Genomic DNA, 17355 nt, shown 5'->3' with positions numbered 1-17355 from the left:
AGCCAAGAAGGTAAATTACATCACCAAAGGAGACCTTGTGAAGTGTTAGGGGACGAGGCCTTAGGACAGGAACCTAGTCACATAAAGGGCTAGAGAAGAAAGACGAGCCCCCAGAGAAGGCCAGAAGTCATGTCAGAAGTCTGAGAGGTCCACCAGGAAAGCCAAAAGAGGAGAAAGAAGGAGTCAACAGTGTTGAATACCTCAAAGAAGTCTACACGATGATCGACTGAAAAATGTCCTTCAGATGTTCACAGCAATGATGTGTAAAAGACAGAAGCTAGACATTTCTGTCTTATTTCACTTAGCATTATACCCTCTAGATCCATCTGTGTTGTTGCAAATGGCAAGATCTCATTCTTTTTTATGGCCGAGTAATACTCCTGTGTGTGTGTGTGTGTGTGTGTGTGTGTGTGTGTGTGTGTGTATCCACACGTGCATACGTGAGTGTGTATTACCACATCATCTTTATCCATTCACTTATCGACGGACACCTGGGCTGCTTCCATAGGTTGTCTATAATAAATAATGCTGCAATAAACATAGGGGTGCATATATCTTTTTGAGTTAGTGTTTTCATATTCTTTGCTTAAATACCCAGTAGTAGGATTACTTGATCACATGTAGTCTGATTTTTAATTTTTTCAGGAACCTCCTTACTGTTTTCCACAATGGCTGCACCAGTTTGTATTCCTACCAACAGTACATAAGGGTTCCTTTTTCTCCACATCCTCACCAACACTTCTTGTTTCTTGTGTGTTTGATTTTAGCCATTCTGACAAGTGTGAAGTGATATCTCATTGTGGTTTTGGTTTGTATTTCCCTGATGATGAGTGATGTTGAGCATCTTTTCAAGTATCTGTTGGCCATCTGAACGTCTTCTTTGGAGCAAAGTCTGTTCATGTCTTCTGCCCATTTGTTAATTGGATTATTTGGTTCTTTGGTATTGAGTCGTAGAGGTTCTTTATATATTTCAGATACTAACCCTTTATCAGAGCTGACATTTGCAAATATCTTTGCCCACTCGGTATTTCTCTTTTAGTTTTGTTAATTATTCCCTTTCGCTGTGTAGCTTTTTTCTTTTTTATAGAGAGAGAGCAGGTGAGCAGTGGAAGGGGCAGAGCAGAAGATGGAGAGAATCCTCAGCAGGCTCCAGGCTCACTGTGAAGCCCAATGCAGGACTCAGTCCCACAACCCAGGATTCATGACCTGAGCCAAAATGAAGAGTTGGACGCTCAACTGACTACGGCACCCAGGGGCCCTGCTGCACAGAAGCTTTTTATTTTGAAGTAGTTCCAATAGTTTATTTTTGCTTTTGTTTCCCTTGCCTTAGGAGATGTATCCAGGAAAACGTTGCTATGGCTGATGCTGGAGAAATTATCTTATGTGCTCTCTGCTAGGAGTTTTATGGTTTCAGGTCTCACATTAGGTCTTTAATCCATTGTGAATTTATTTTTGTGTGTGGTGCAAGAAAGTGGTCCAATTTCATCCTTTTGCATGTTGCTGTCCAGTTTGTAATTAACATTCTTATACAGATATATCATATATTAGAATTATCAAACAGACTACAAAGTTATATTAACCTGTCTAAAGAAATAAAAGATTGAAAATATGAATAAAGAGACAAAGATTACAAAAATGATCAGACTCGAAAAAGAACCAAATAGAACTTTAACAATTAAATTTAAAAACTGAACAGAGCTCTTTCTCGACTCCATCTTGGTGGTCGCAGCTGCGGTGGCCGTCGTCCAGTGGCCGACCTGCAGCTTTTTGTCCACGCCCAGGAGCTACACACCCTCGAGGTGATCGGCCAGGAGACGGTCGCCCAGATCAAGGTTCATGTAGCCTCTCTGGAGGGCGTCGCTCCAGAAGATCAAGTCGTGCTCCTGGCAGGCACGCCCCTAGAGGATGAGGCTACCCTGGGTCAGTGTGGAGAAGAGGCTCTGACCACCCTGGAAGTAGCTTGCCGCAGGCTTGAAGGTAAAGTCCATGGTTCCCTGACCTGTGCTGGGAAAGTAAGAGGGCAGACTCCTAAGGTGGCCAAACAAAGGAAAAGGAGAAGGAGGAGGAGGAGGAGGAGGAGGAGGAGGAGGAGGAGGAGGAGAAGGAGGAGGAGGAAGAGGAGGAGGAGGAGGAGGAGGAGGAGGAGGAGGAGGAGAAGGAGGAGGAGGAGGAGGAGAAGGAGGAGGAGGAGGAGAAGGAGGAGGAGGAAGAGGAGGAGGAGGACGAGGAGGAGGAGGAGAAGGAGGAGAAGGAGGAGGAGGAGGAGAAGGAGGAGGAGGAGAAGGAGGAGGAGGAGGAGGAGGAGGAGGAGGAGGAGGAGGAGAAGGAGGAGGAGGAGGAGGAGGAGGAGGAGAAGGAGGAGGAGGAGGAGGAGGAGAAGAAGACAGGCCGAGCCAAGTGGTGGATACTATACAACTGGCACTTTGTCAACGTTGTGCCCACCTTTGGAAAGAAGGGCCCCAATGCCAACTCTTACGTCTGATGTAATCCTGGCTTTCCCCAATAAAGCCACTTAGTCCAGTCAAAAAAATAGAAAATAAAATAAAATAAAAACTGAACACAAAGGTTTAATAGAAGATTAGTGAACAGGAAGGTAAACCAGATGAAATTATTCAGGATGCAGTGCAGACAGAGATAGAAAATACGAAATAAGGTTCAAAGACATGTGCATAGGTTCTAATACATATCCATTCAGCCAGAAAGAAAGGAGAGAGCAAATATAGTAGAGACAATATTTGAAGAGACAAAAACAGAATTTTCCATATCTAATTCAAGATACCAACTCAAAGATTCAGGAAACCAAGAGAATTAACAGCAAAATTTAAAAAGAAAAGGAACTCCACATTCACAACGTATCAGAGTGAAACTGCAAAATGCCAAAGATAAAAAGATCTTCAAAGCAGCCAGAGAGAAGAGAGGGTTAACTTCAAAGGAACTGACAGCTGAATTCTCAACTGTCACTTTGGTAACAATAAAATCCAGAGAACAGTAGAAACAGTGTCATCAATGGGCTAAGAGAAAATAATACCATCCTAGAATTGTATGCCCACCAAAAAAAATTTTAAGAATGTGAGTGAAATAAAGACATTTTTAGACAAACAAAAATTAAATTTGCCTCCAGTAAATCTTCACTAAAGAAAAATGTAAAGGTCAAGGCAGAAAGAAAATGATCTCAGGCAGAAGATCTGCGATGTATGAAGGAACAATAAAGAAATTAAAGGGGTGCCTGGGTGGCACAGTCAGCTGGGTATCCGATTCGGCTCAGATCATGGTCTTGCGGTCCGTGAGTTCAAGCCCCGTGTTGGGCTCTGTGCTGACAACTCAGAGCCTGGAGCCTGCTTCAGATTCCATGCCTCCCTCTTTCTTTCTGCCCCTTCCCTGCTTGTACTCTCTCTATCCAAAAAAAAAAAAAAAAAAAAAAAATTTAATTTTTTTAAAAAGAAGAGGATGCTTACTATTGCTACCACTATTTAACACCTAATTGTAAGAATTACCCATTGAAATCAGACAAGAAAAAGCGACTAGAGCCATAATAATTGAAAGAAAGAGGTCAAATTATCTCTATTTGTAGATGATTTGATTAAGTATCTGGAGAACCCAAAAGAATCTATTGAAAACTACTGAAAACAATAAGATAATTCAATAAAGTCACAGAATATAAAATTAAAATACATATATCAGTAACATACACACAGTTCTCAATTATAAGATACAATGGAAAAGAAGATCCCATTTAAAATAGCAGCAAAATAAAATAGACATAAACCTCACAAGAAATGCACAAAATGAGTAAACCATAAAACATCATTAAAAAGCATTAAAAGTAGACATCCCGTATCCCCCATTTTTGGATACGACAACCCAACAACATAAGTATCTCTGCTCTAAGTTAATATATAAATTTAGAATGATCCCAGTTTTCAAAATTCCTATTTTTTCTAGAGGTAGATGATAGAGTTCTATAGAAGAATAAATAAGCAAAAATGGTGAAACCCTGAAGCCCATGAAAAAGATCGGTGAGGAGAGCTGACCCTACCAGATATGAAAATGCACCATAATGCCTCAAAAATTAAAATATTGTGGTGATGACCCATGAACAGATAAATAGAAAATAAATTCCAGAAACAGACTTAGGTTGAATATCGCTATTTTCAAATGTTAGAAAACACTACAACATGGAATATTAGAAACAGTACAATGTGGAAGAGAAATCCACCTTGTTCACATCAACCCAAAAGGCTGAACAGAGCCAGTGAGCAGAAAAAGTTACAAGGAAATGTATTTCATCTAGTTCAATAGAAAGAATAACATTCTACTAGTGAGTGCTCACCAAAACAAATGGCTAATTCTGAAAGTAGGTCTCTGCTGCTGCAGATGCTCAAACATAGGCATAGATCAAGGATGGGTGGTAATGCAAAGTTTCACACATCTGATGTTAGGCTGAATTCAATCACCTTTAAAATCCTTTCTGTTCCCTATGATTGTGCAGAGCTCTTGAATTTAATTTTTTCATAGATCTGTTGCGTAGCCAAGATCACGTCTGTGTTACTTAATTTTCTGAAATCATTCAGTGGCTAATTAAAATAATTCTGGCCAAGATCTGGGCAGCAAAGAAAAATAAGCATTTGTAAAAGGTGTATAATTTAGAAAGGTGGTGTTTCTTTGGTGTTTCAATATAAAACGCAAGTCCCACAGGGCGCCTGGGTGGCTCCATCCGTTGAGTGTCTGACTTCGGCTCAGGTTATGATCTCAAAGTTCGTGAGTTGGAGCCCCGCACTGGGCTCTCTGCTGTCAGCACAGAGCCTGCTTCAGATCCTCTGTACTCCCCTCTTGCTGCCCCTCCAGCACTTGCCTACATGTTCTCTCTCTCTCTCTCTCTCTCTCTCTCTCTCTCTCTCTCAAAAATAAATAAACTTAGGGGCGCCTGGGTGGCTCAGTCAGTTAAGCGTCCGACTTCGGCTCAGGCCATGATCTCTCACTCTGTGAGTTCGAGCCCCGCATCGGGCTCTGTGCTGACAGCTCAGAGCCTGGAACCTGTTTCAGATTCTGTGTCTCCCTCTCTCTCTCTCTCACCCTCCCCTGTTCATGCTCTGTCTCTCTCTGTCTCAAAAATAAATTAAAAAAACATTAAAAAAAATTTTTTTAAACTGTCTAAAAAAAAATAAAATAAAATAAAAAATAAACTTAAAAAAAATTTTTTAAGACACAAAAGAGAGAGGCCAATGGGCTGGGTTAGGTGCTCAAGAGAAGAAATAACCTTAAATGGAAGACAGAGCCTGAAGGGGATGAGGAAGTGTGCACGCAAAAGCAGACCAGTCTGAGGACCTGCCTCAGGATGTGACAGGCAGCTCCCCTCTGAAAGCCATCCTTTCCTTTATGAAGGATAAAGCAAAATCATCCGCTAAGAAAGTGAGGAGAGATACTTAGGTGGATGATTTTCTCCCTTAGAAGGGAGAAGAACTACTAATGCTCTTGGTCAGGGACCACATTCTCTTCTGGTAAATAAGTGAGGACTCAGAACACTGATAGGCAAAAGTCACCGAAACCTTATCTATTGCAATACAGGACGAGGCTGAATAATGATCAATGTCAACACATGGCAAATACCTCTTCTCCAAACAGGTACTCCTTTTCTTCCGGTGTGAGTAACTTTATTATTCTGCCTTTAAGCCCAGAAAGGAGGTGAGAACATGTGGTGATCCACTCATGACATTCTCTCTGAGAAGAGACCAAAGATAATTACTAAGCAGAAAAAATCAGACTGTAACAACTCATTTATTCACTCCTTCTATCGAGGAGCTGTTAAGTACAACTCTAAATACAACTCCATTCAATTAACTTTTTATCACTTCAGTTCAAAGATTTGTGCAGAAATGAGTCTCTGTGAACACAGACCTGAAATCATACCATCTCTTATCAACAGGATTTGGGGATCTGGGTTGTAATGGGGCAAGGAGCTGTGCTGTGCCATAAAACCAGACGCAGAAAGGCTGCTGCGTTTACTACAGGCAAACGGTCTGTCCCAACAAATGTTTCGCAGCTGACCAGGTCAACTGTGATTGCATAGCAATAACAATAGAAATAGCCCACATTTACTTGGCTTTAATTATATGCCAGACTCTGTTCTAAGCACGTGCAATATTAATTCGTTCAGTATGTAATATGTGCTATTATTTTTTATGAGGTATAATTGAAATAACATTACACTGGGAACAAATTGATGGTTACCAGAGTGGAAGTGGGTGGGGGGATGGGTGAAATACGCGATGAGGATTAAGGAGGGCACTTGTGATGTAGGGAATTGTTGAATCACTATATTGTATACTTGAAACTAATATAATACTGTAATGTTAACTGCAATTTAATTAAAAACGTAATTAATTTAAAAAATTAAAATTTTAAAAAATGGATTAACCCCAAAACAAATGCACACACAAAAAATAACATTATATTCGTTTCAGGTGAACAACCTGATGAGTCAATATTTGCGTATACTGCAACATGATCACCACAATAAGCCTAGTTAATATCTGTCACCATACATAGTTACAAATTTTTTCTTGTGATGAGAACAGAAATATGTACCATTATTCTTCTCATTTTTTTGATGTAGAAACTGAAGGACAGAGCAATTGATCATCTTACTCAAAGTCATATATATAGTTAAGCAAAGCACTTGGATTTTAATCCAGGCGGCTTGATCAATCTTGAAAAAGAAGAACAAATTTGAAGGATATACACTACTGGATTTCAAAACTTCTTCTATGACCATAGTAATCAAGACCGCTTGATAATGGTGACAATGTCAACAAACAGATCAAGAGAACACAACAGAATGTCTAGAACAATATCCATTATGGATGACAGACCACGGTGAGTATTGGTGAGGAAGTGGCCAGGGGGAACATTCATATACTGCTGGCGGGAGTGTAAAATGGTTTAACCACATTGGAGGATAATTTGACAGTTTCTTAAAACGTTCAACACATACATACCATGTGACTTAGACATTCCATTCCTAGATATCTACTCAAGAGAAATGAAAGAGATGCATATATACACGAATATGCATTAAAGCTTTGTAATAACCCAAACTGGCATTCAAATGCCCATCAACAGAGAATGGATAAATTGTGTATATCCATATAATGAAATACTACTCAGCACTAAAAAGCATGCAATTTTAATAAAAGCAACAATATGTGTGATTCTCAAAATAATTATGCCAAGTAACGAAGTCAGATCAAAAAAGAACACATTCTGAATGAGTCTATTTATATATTCTAGGCAATAAAAATAATCTTTGGTGTTAGAAAATGGATCAGACCTTGCATGGGGGCAGGATGACGCTGGAAGGAGAGATTACAAAGGGGTACAAGGAAACTTTGAATGTGTTAGATATTTTCCTTTTTTTAAATAATAATCATTTTATGGGTGTATCCATAATTTAGAAATTACCAGACTGTACACCTTAAATACGTGTAGTTTGTTGTAATACAAGTCAACCTAAGAAGTCTGCTAAAACAAACAAACAAAGCAAAAGGGGAAGATAGCGTTACCTTCATCTCATTCAGTTCATGAAGATCCTTAGTGGGATTTTTTTCTAAGTGACCTGCTTTATTCAGAGCCATAGCTGTTACCATCCCTTTGCAACAACTGGAAAAAATAAAATAAAATAAATAAAAGCACACACACACACACACACACACACACACACACACACACACAGCATGACCTATTTATTATTGGTTCCTCTTCTAAGTGTTTTAAATTCAGATACCATGGAAGTTTACCATAATAATTAAACTATTGACTCACAAAGGAAAATAATCTGTCTCTCAAGTTTCTCACCCTTGTCCTGTTCCTCCTTTTCATTCTTCTCACTTTTGACCATGGGTAACATTGAATGAAAATAAAAGCTACTTCCTGAATTTGAAGCAATTGTACTAACATATGCTTCCTAGTTAAAAAATTATAATTTTTCAGACCTTATCTGTATTTGATAAGAATCTTCTAGCTTTTCAGATATAGGGGTTTTTTCATTTGGGTTTTCTTTTTTTTTTTAATTTTTTTTTTCAACGTTTTTTATTTATTTTTGGGACAGAGAGAGACAGAGCATGAACAGGGGAGGGGCAGAGAGAGAGGGAGACACAGAATCGGAAACAGGCTCCAGGCTCTGAGCCATCAGCCCAGAGCCCGACGTGGGGCTCGAACTCACGGACCGCGAGATCGTGACCTGGCTGAAGTCGGAGGCTTAACCGACTGCGCCACCCAGGCGCCCCGGGTTTTCTTTTTTTAAGAGACGTTTCAGTTGGTGTTTGGTGAAACTAAATAGATTTAGTGAATATAAGTGTACATTCAGTTTTGCATGGAATTACATAGGGAATTACAAGCTTCTTCAAAAATGCCCCCCCCCCGCCCCCGCAGTGTGTGCAAACATGCAAGATGTATCTTATTAATGCAAACAAGTGGGCCTTTTTGGTTTGATTTGGTTTTCTTTTTACTAATTCTCCCGTATAAGTATACACTTCGCAACTTGCCTATGGTAACACTGTTCAAAAGAATTCTAAAGCCAATGGGAAAACACTAAAATCACATATTTCAACCGGGCAGTGTTGAAGCTGGTTTAAAAACTGAACTAATATTTCTTTCAAGGTTTGAAAACAATCCCTGATTGCTGCTACCTCACCGCCCTTATCTCCTCTGCTTTATGTCACACTTAATCTTCAAAAGGACAATAATAAAATAATCAGATAGTTTCACCTGTTCAAATAGCTCGAGTATTGCGACAACTTTCTGGCCAGTGCGATTGCGTCCAGCTCTAACTTTGCAACTCTTACATCATGTTTCTCAGCACTTTCCTTTTCCAACTTTGGGAGAGTGTCTTGGTCAGTAAAGTCAGGCACCATTAAAATCAGCAAGCTTACCATCCACTGGATCATAGATATATGCAACTCATCCATCTGTTAAAACATGATTATAATATAAATGACTTATTTTAAATAAATCAAACAGTAAAAACCATACCAAATTTAAAAATAGGAAGCATACCTGTGTCTAACTTGCAACAACACTACCATTTTTTTTTTTTTGAGGGGGGTAGGGACAGAGGGAGAGGAACAGAGAGAGAATCCGAAATAGCCTCCACACGCAGCAGAGACCAAAACAGGGCGCTCGATCTCATGACCTTGAGATCATGACCTGAGGGGAAATCAAGAGTTTCCCGGAAGTTCAAATGACTGAGTCACCCAGGTGCTCCAACAACACTATCATTCTTTTTTTTTTTTTTTTTAACATAATTTATTGTCAAATTGGCTAACATACAGTATGTAAAGTGTGCTCTTGGTTTTGGGGGTAGATTCCCATGGTTCACCACTTCCATACAACACCCAGTGCTCATCCCAACAAGTGCCTTCCTCAATGCCCATCACCCATTCTCCCCGACCCCCCCATCCACCTTCAGTTTGTTCTCTGTATTTAAGAGTCTCTTATGGTTTGCCTCCCTCTCTCTGTGTTTGTAACTATTTTTTTCCCCTTCCTTCCCCCATGGTCTTCTGTTAAGTTTCTCAAGATCCACATATGAACACTACCATTCTTAATGAAATCAAATCATCACTACTCAGCTAGGATAACCTTGTTTTCTTTTGCTCATTATACTACATTAAACTACCCTCTTCCTCTTTAGTTTGGTCAAGGGTATTAACCCATTAAAGCTGCAGTTCCCCAATTGTGCACTAAGACATTGCAGAGCTCTAAAGTAAATTCTCAAGGATGTCGTGGGGTTTTAAATTCTTGAGGGAAATAACAGTGATGTGCGACACCTATCAGCACAGCATGAACTTGACATAGTTCACAGTTTCAACACTGGATGCACTCTATCACTTTTGATGACATCTTTCCTTGGCAAAGCTGGTTTTATTGGTGGTTGTGTGGTTAAAAAAAAAAAGTACTTTGGGAAAATCGAGGTTCAACAAGAAATGAGGGTGGCACCGTCCCATCAGGTTTCAAGGTTAGAGAAGTTGTCCAGTAGTTAAGTGCATACATTGTATTAGTAAATAATGTTGATTAAATGAGAATAAAAGGGTTTCTTTTTCTTTCAACATATGTATATCTAAAAAGTTAAACTAAGACATTAAATTTTGCAAAGCTTATTTGAGCAAGCAATTAGAATCAGGCCGTGTCAAAACCAAAAAATGGTCAGGGGCATTCTGCAGGCAGGGGCCAGGAAAAATATTTTTATAGAGAAGACACTGAAGCAAAGCAATGCAATTATTTAATTGACTGTAACTCAAATGTTGCCTTATTTGGGAAATTTAGTTATTTGGCTCTTGTGACAGATGTTCCTGAGTTCCATTTTTTCATATTCAAGAAAATCTAGTTGCCTGTTTATGATCAGTCCTTGAGTTTTGTTTTCTTAGATTCAAGTGTACTGACTCTGGCTTTGGTTTGTTTACAGAGGCTACCAATGGGACCAGAGCTACCCCAGTATAATGGCCTCCTTGTTTAACTATTTTAACATGTATTGCTTTTCCAAAGTTACTAAGTTATTAGGACACAAATATTTAGTAAGTTGTTCGAAACTATCTACTTAATAAACTGAACCGTGAGGGGTTTCTTTTGGTTTAGGAGTGCGAGAACACTGAGGCACAGGCAGCAGTGGGAACCAGTCAAGTTTTGGAAGTTCTGCATTATGGTGTTTGCTGAGGCTCAGTCCCAGACATAAAATGTAGAAAACATCATGAAATGCAAATGTCAAACATGCCATACCCTTAAAATGCCCTATCCCCATTCTCTGTTTGATGAGTCCCTAAGTATTCTTCCAGGCTTACACATGACCTACTCTGAGAAGTCTTTTTCACTTCCACTGGCTTTAACTTGATCCTTTCCCCACGTTTCTATACTGTTCTGTACACATGTCTATTAGAATTGTTTGCACATCTGTCACCTCAATTAGCCTATGCGTCTCTTTATGACATGGGCCATCATTTTATCCCTCAAAATCACACATAGTACTTGACAGAGAATTAAGTGCTTAATAAATGTTGTTAAATGGACAAATAAAAATCAAACTTGGGAGCCTAGCTGGTACTAAAACCCAAGCTTCCCACCTCGGAAGGAAAGGTTGTTAATGACCTAAAGGAATGTTGATGAACGTGTTTTTATAACTTAATTAACACATCAGGAAAAGGGCAACTCTTCCTGACTTGTGATTTCACAAGTTAAAGATATTTCCCCCCACATTCACAAGCTATACCCCTACTGCTTCTCAAAGTAAATAAATTCCTAACTGTTCTTTCCTATATCAATGGCCTGGATTTATACCCTCATTCAAATAACTAATTTTTGCTTACATAAAATATTAATTGATCCTTGAACTATCCCTAATAAACAAACAGAAACATTATTATCTTCATTTCAAAGTTGTATTGTAGAGATTAAATGGTAGAATCTAGGGCATGCTGAATTTAGGTTCATAGCTGAATTTAAAATTAGAATCAGGGGCGCCTGGGTGGCTCAGTTGGTTAAGCGTTGGGACTCTTGACTTCAGCTCAGGTCATGATCCCACGGTTGTGGGATCCACACTCAGCATGAAACCTGCTTAAGATTCTCTGTCTCTATCTCTTTCTCTGTTTCTGTCTCTCTCTCTCCCCTGCACACTCTCTCAAGAAGAAAAATAAAGTAAAATAAAATTTAAAAATAAATATCCATACAAATCATTTGAGTAATTACATCACATAAGTTCCCATTTTGCCCTCCCAACCTCCTGCTCCAATTGGATAGTTATGACCTAGTTTTTCTTTTAAGAAAACTCCCAGCCAAGGCAAAATATAATTTCACAAACCCCTACAAGTACATACCTGGTGCTGAAGTTCAATGTTACCATTGTTAATCTCATTGCCTATCTTCAAAAGCCATTGTTGAATCATGTTAAATATTTGTGCTTGAAGCACCCTGAAGGAAAAGTCAAACAAAATAAAGATAAGTGACTCACATAGAGTATAAAAGTTAAACTATCAGCTAAAAGAAGGGGTTTTATTTCACCGGACCTAGTAAACTCAGGTGTTGCCAATTGTTTGAGAATTCAGGAAAGGTGAATCAAAACCTTAAATCACCTGGTATAATGGCTTATTCATTGTCATCGCCTTCCTAACCCCATGCAGGTAGCAACTGGCATGATGCTCTTGGGACAATGTAGATCTTACCTTCAGTGCTAACTCTCTACTGTAGAAACTCACACTCCTACCCTTTACATTCACTTCTAGGCAGTGAGATCACAAAGTGAGAAAAATGAATTTTAAAATTCTCAAGAGATCAGTTTCCAACATGACAGTGTGAGGAGCAAAGCTGATCCCCTCCTTAGTGAATCTGGGTGAGAACTGTTAGAAAAACACAACAAAACCAAACGACTGAAAGCCTCTGGAACAAACAGCAACCGCAGAAACATGTAGTCAAGACAATCTGTGAAAATTCAATAAGAAAGGCAAGGAGAATCTACGGTATTTGAAACAAGACTCTTCTCTCTCTTTCCCCTCGGTGCTCAGTGAGGCAGACATTCCACTCCAGACTGCTGGAGTTATGGACACAGAGCTCCCTCATCTTCCAGTTCCCAGTTGAGGGCTTTTTTCCTGGAAGGAAAAGGACATCCAAGGTTTCTCCTCGGACCCTCACCCCCACCCCTTGCCTGTCGCTGAGGCTGGGTACTGGGAAAATGCAGTGGAGAAGTGGGGATTCCCTTCTGTCCAGTAGAAAGCTATGGGAACTTACGAGCCAGAATCCGTGTCTATATACGGAGGGATGGTACCAACAATGTTTAATGAGGCATCCAACTGAGATATTATTTCATTAATTTTTTCATTAAGTTCCTCGTATTCTTTAAGATGCATTTCAGGAAACTCCAGGACACTTTCCATCTTGAAAGAACAGAATTCAAGAGAACTAATCAAACTTGAAAGAATTTTAGAGATACCTAGAAAAGAGAGAAAAGTAATAACTTTTAAAAGTAGTCATAAGTCTGCCATTTTAATACTAAATTATAAAATGCCAATAAATAATAAATTATATTGTAATATAACGGATGGAACTAGAATGTATTAGGCCAAGTGAAATAAGCCACTCAGAAAAAGATAAATCTTTTATTACTTCACTCATATATGGAATTTAAGATACAAAACAGATGAACATAAGGGAAGGTAAGCAAAAATTATATTAAAAACAGAGAGGGAGGGGCGCCTGGGTGGCTCAGTCGGTTGAGCGTCCAACTTCGGCTCAGGTCATGATCTCACAGTCTGTGAGTTTGAGCCCCGCATTGGGCTCCATGCTAACAGCTCAGAGCCTGGAGCCTGTTTCGGATTCTGTGTCTCCCTCTCTCTCTGCCCCTCCCCCATTCATGCTCTGTCTCTGTCTCAAAAATAAATAAACATTAATAAAAAAAAAAAACAGAGAGGGAGACAAACCATAAGAGACTCTTAAATACAGAGAACAAACTGAAGGTTGCTAGTGGGGTGTTGGGTGGAGGGGGAGGAAGGGCTAAAGGGATGAGAGGCATTGAGGAAAACACTTGTTGCGATGAGCACTGGGTGTTATATGTAAGTGATGAAGCACTAAATTCTATTCCTGAAAACAAAACAAAAACATAAAATAAATAAGTTAATATCTGTTCTTTTGACCACTCCTAAAAAAGAAGAAAGAAGAAAGAAGAAAGAAGAAAGAAGAAAGAAGAAAGAAGAAAGAAGAAGGAGGAGGAGGAGGAGGAGGAGGAGGAGGAGGAGGAGAAGAGGAAGTGCAAAACATTCTCAGAATTGTAGAAAACACTGTTAAAAGAAACTAAAGATCGAAATAATTGGAAAAACATCCCATGTTCATGGACTGGAAGATTTCACATTGTTAAAATGTCAACCCTGCCCAAACGGATCCATAGATGTAATAAAATCCCTATCAGAATCCAAGCATATCCTCTCCTTATAGAAATTAATAAGCTGTTTCTAAAATTCAGATGGAATTGGAAGTGACTCAAAATGGCCAAAACAATCATAAAACACATAAAGTAGGACTCCTCACACTTATCAATTTTAAAACTTACCACAAAGCAAGAGTAATTAAGATAGTTTGATACTGACACAATGACAGACATATACATCAATGGAAAAGAATTGGGAGTCCAGAAATAAACCACTACCATCAACTAATTTTTGACAAGGGTGTCAAGGCCTTTAAATGTGGGAAATACATTTCTAAAAAATGGTAGTGGGATAATTAGATATTCACACGCAAGAGAATGAAGTTAGACCTTTACCTCACACAATATACAAAAATTACTCGAAATGGTCAAATACCATAACATAAGAGCAAAAATCGTAAAACTCTTAGAATACATAAGGATAAACTTCATGACTTTAAATTTGGAAGAGGATTCACAGACATGGCACTGGAAGCACAAACAAAAAAAAAAAAGAAAAAAAAGATAAATTGAACTTCATCAAAATTTAAAATCTTTGCACTGCAAAGGACACCATCAAAAAAATGAAAAAAACATCCCATAGAATCATAGAAAATACTTACAATTCATATATCTGAAAAAGCTTTTGTATCTATAAAGAACTCTTACAACTCAATAACAGAAAAACAAATAACCCAATTAAAACATGGACAAAGGATCTGTCTGAGTAGACAGTTCTCCAAAGAAGAAACATAAATGGTTAATAAGCCTTAAAAAATACCAACGTCAGTAATCATCAGAAAAACATAACTCAAAACCACAATGAGATACTATTACACATTCACTAGTATGGCTAGAATCAAAAAGTCAGATAATGATGGCAAGGATGTGGAGAAACTAGAACCTTCATATACTGGGGATGGGCATATAAAACGATCCAGCGTCTTTGAAAACAGTGTGACAATTCTCAAAAACTTAAAGATAGAGTTACTAGTTGACCAACAACTTTACTCCTAGATATATACCTAAGAGAAATGAAAACTATTTCCACACAGAAATGTGTAAACAAAATTTTTTATCAGCATTATTCATAATAGCCAAAAAGTAGAAACAACCCAAATGTCCATCAATGTATGAAATGATACACAACGGGCACCTGGGTGGCTCAGTTGGTTAACTGTCCAACTTCAGCTCAGGTCATGATCTTGTGGTTTGTGAGTTCAAGCCCCACATCAGGATCTCTGCTATCAATGCAGAGCTTGCTTCAGATCCCCTGTCCCCCTCTGTCTGCTCCTCCCCCACTTGTGTGTACGCTCTCTCTCTCTCTCTCTCTCTCTCAAAAATAAACATTAAAAAAAGAAACTATATAAAAAAGAAATGATATACAAAATGTGATATACACATACAATGGAATGTATTCATTATAAAAAATGAATAGAGTACTGACACATGCTAAAACATAGGTAAACCTTTAAAACATTACGCTAAATGAAAGAAGTCAGTTACAAAACATCACGTACTATATGATCCCATTCATACGAAAGTCCAGAATAGAGAAATCCACAGAGACAGAAAATCAGGGATGGGAGGACAAAAGAGCGAGAGCTAAAGGGTACAGGGTTTCTTTTGAGAAAAATATTCCATAATTGACTGTGGTAATGGTCGCTCACATCTGTGAATGTAGTAAAAATCACTGAACTGTATACTTTAAACAGGGAGTTGCATTGCATATGAATTACATCTCAATAAAGCAGTGCTCAGTGCTTTCTTTTGCTTAATTTTTCAAACCATGTGTATGTATTATTTTGATTTTAAATATTAGTTGTATTATAAATATAATCACTATTATTTAGATTTTTAAATAGTAATTGTAATACAAATAATAATTACTATCAAAATGCTTTATAATGTCATAATGTCAAGCATTGTATCATTGTTTTTTTCTTACCATTATCCCCATTTATTCTTATTTCAAATTCTTTGTAGAGTCTTCCAATGGTTTTCACAATTTCCTTCATGTGCTGTTGCTCTGGTGGCAGCTCCCCCTCCATACTTTTATGGCGACCAAATATCCCAAACCCAATATCTGTCCAGTTTTCCTGTAAATGTTTAATAATCTTGAGAGAATCATATTTCGACACCAGACAATCTCCAGTAAACTTTTCTTTATCTTCATTCAGCATCTAGAGAATGAGAGAGGGTAAGAAAATTAGACTATTATTCCCTAATGATTTCATCAAAGTCTACCCAGATCTTTAATTCCCAGTATCTACCAATTATTTTGGAGTTATATATCCTATTACTATCTGTTCAAACCATTTTTTCATATGACATAGCTTCATTTTCAAAATTAAGTGAATTTAAATTAATTATAACACCCCATAAGATAACCAATAGCTTACCAAAATGAAAATAATTATATTAAGTCCTATTTGAGTAAAAACGAATGACAGGCAAAGAAGGACCAGGGAGCTGAGCATGTTTAATTACTATGTGCTTTGGTGAGGATATAATAGGCCTGTTTACCTGATCCCCATTAGACTGGGAAAGTTGCTAGAATGTATCTGTTGCGTTCTATTTGTCTAAGCCCAAGTCCAAAGCCTATAAAAGTGCAATTTACATATTTGTGACTAAGAAAATGCAAACAAATCACCCATGCTTCAAAAAGAGGAATTAGTACAAAGAAGCAATGTAGCAGAGCAATTAAGGGCAAGGATTTGGAAGCTAGAGAGACCTGGACTGGTCTGACTCTGCCAGTTACCATTTATAGACAACTTCAGTAAATTACTTAACATCTCTAAATTTCACTTCCGCATCTGGCACAGGGATTATAAAACCTGTATCCCTTGGTACGTGTGATAATGTATGGAAAGTACCTTCAGCCTGACAAAGTGCTTAATGAATGAGAATTATTATTCCTACTAAATAAAACAGCATGATTTTTTTTTCAATCTTACCTATTCAATGTCAAAATTGCCAGACAAACAGTGAAGTCACTAAACTAGCTATATGATAAATAGGACAAAAAACATCCTCAATTTTGAGAATATTCTGCTCAAGTCATTCCATAAGACAAGAAAACGGCTTCCTGGGATCTGGATGAGACTTCTTCAGGCCAGTCTCACATTCACTTTGGAGGATTTCAATACCTTATATATTTTCCTTTGTCAGACTGCTAGGACATAACAGTAGTTTGATTAATGAAATCTATTTTCAAAGCTCAAACTCTTTTAAAAAGATGTTACTGGGGCCCCAGTGGTTCAGTCGGTTGGGCAACTGACTCTTAATTTGGGCTCAGGTCACATTCTCACAGTTTGTGAGTTCAAGCCCCGTGTCAGGCTCTGTGTTGATGGCTTGAAGCCTACTTGGGATTCTCTCTCTCCCTCTCTCTCTGCCCCTCCCGTGCTCATGCTCTATCT

The 17355-nt window shown here is 38.3% G+C and overlaps 1 protein-coding gene across 5 annotated transcripts in view; it reads right to left on the bottom strand.

Annotated features, from left to right (window-relative positions):
• The window catches only part of AXDND1 (axonemal dynein light chain domain containing 1), an 83704-nt gene that overhangs the window by 13157 nt on the left and 53192 nt on the right, over window positions 1-17355 (bottom strand). For all 5 annotated transcript variants that reach the window (XM_045048685.1, XM_045048682.1, XM_045048686.1 and 2 more), the window contains 6 exons: window positions 15885-16119; window positions 12766-12967; window positions 11859-11952; window positions 8764-8963; window positions 7560-7656; window positions 5608-5718 (listed from right to left, as the gene is read on the bottom strand). In XM_045048685.1, the coding sequence (XP_044904620.1) occupies window positions 5608-5718; window positions 7560-7656; window positions 8764-8963; window positions 11859-11952; window positions 12766-12967; window positions 15885-16119 (939 nt within the window). The remainder of the gene's footprint in view (window positions 1-5607; window positions 5719-7559; window positions 7657-8763; window positions 8964-11858; window positions 11953-12765; window positions 12968-15884; window positions 16120-17355) is intronic.

This window comes from Felis catus, chromosome F1 (genome assembly GCF_018350175.1).
Source record: "Felis catus isolate Fca126 chromosome F1, F.catus_Fca126_mat1.0, whole genome shotgun sequence".
NCBI lineage: Eukaryota > Metazoa > Chordata > Mammalia > Carnivora > Felidae > Felis > Felis catus.
Note: the sequence above shows the minus strand (reverse complement) of the source record. Positions and strands in the feature narration are given on the sequence as shown.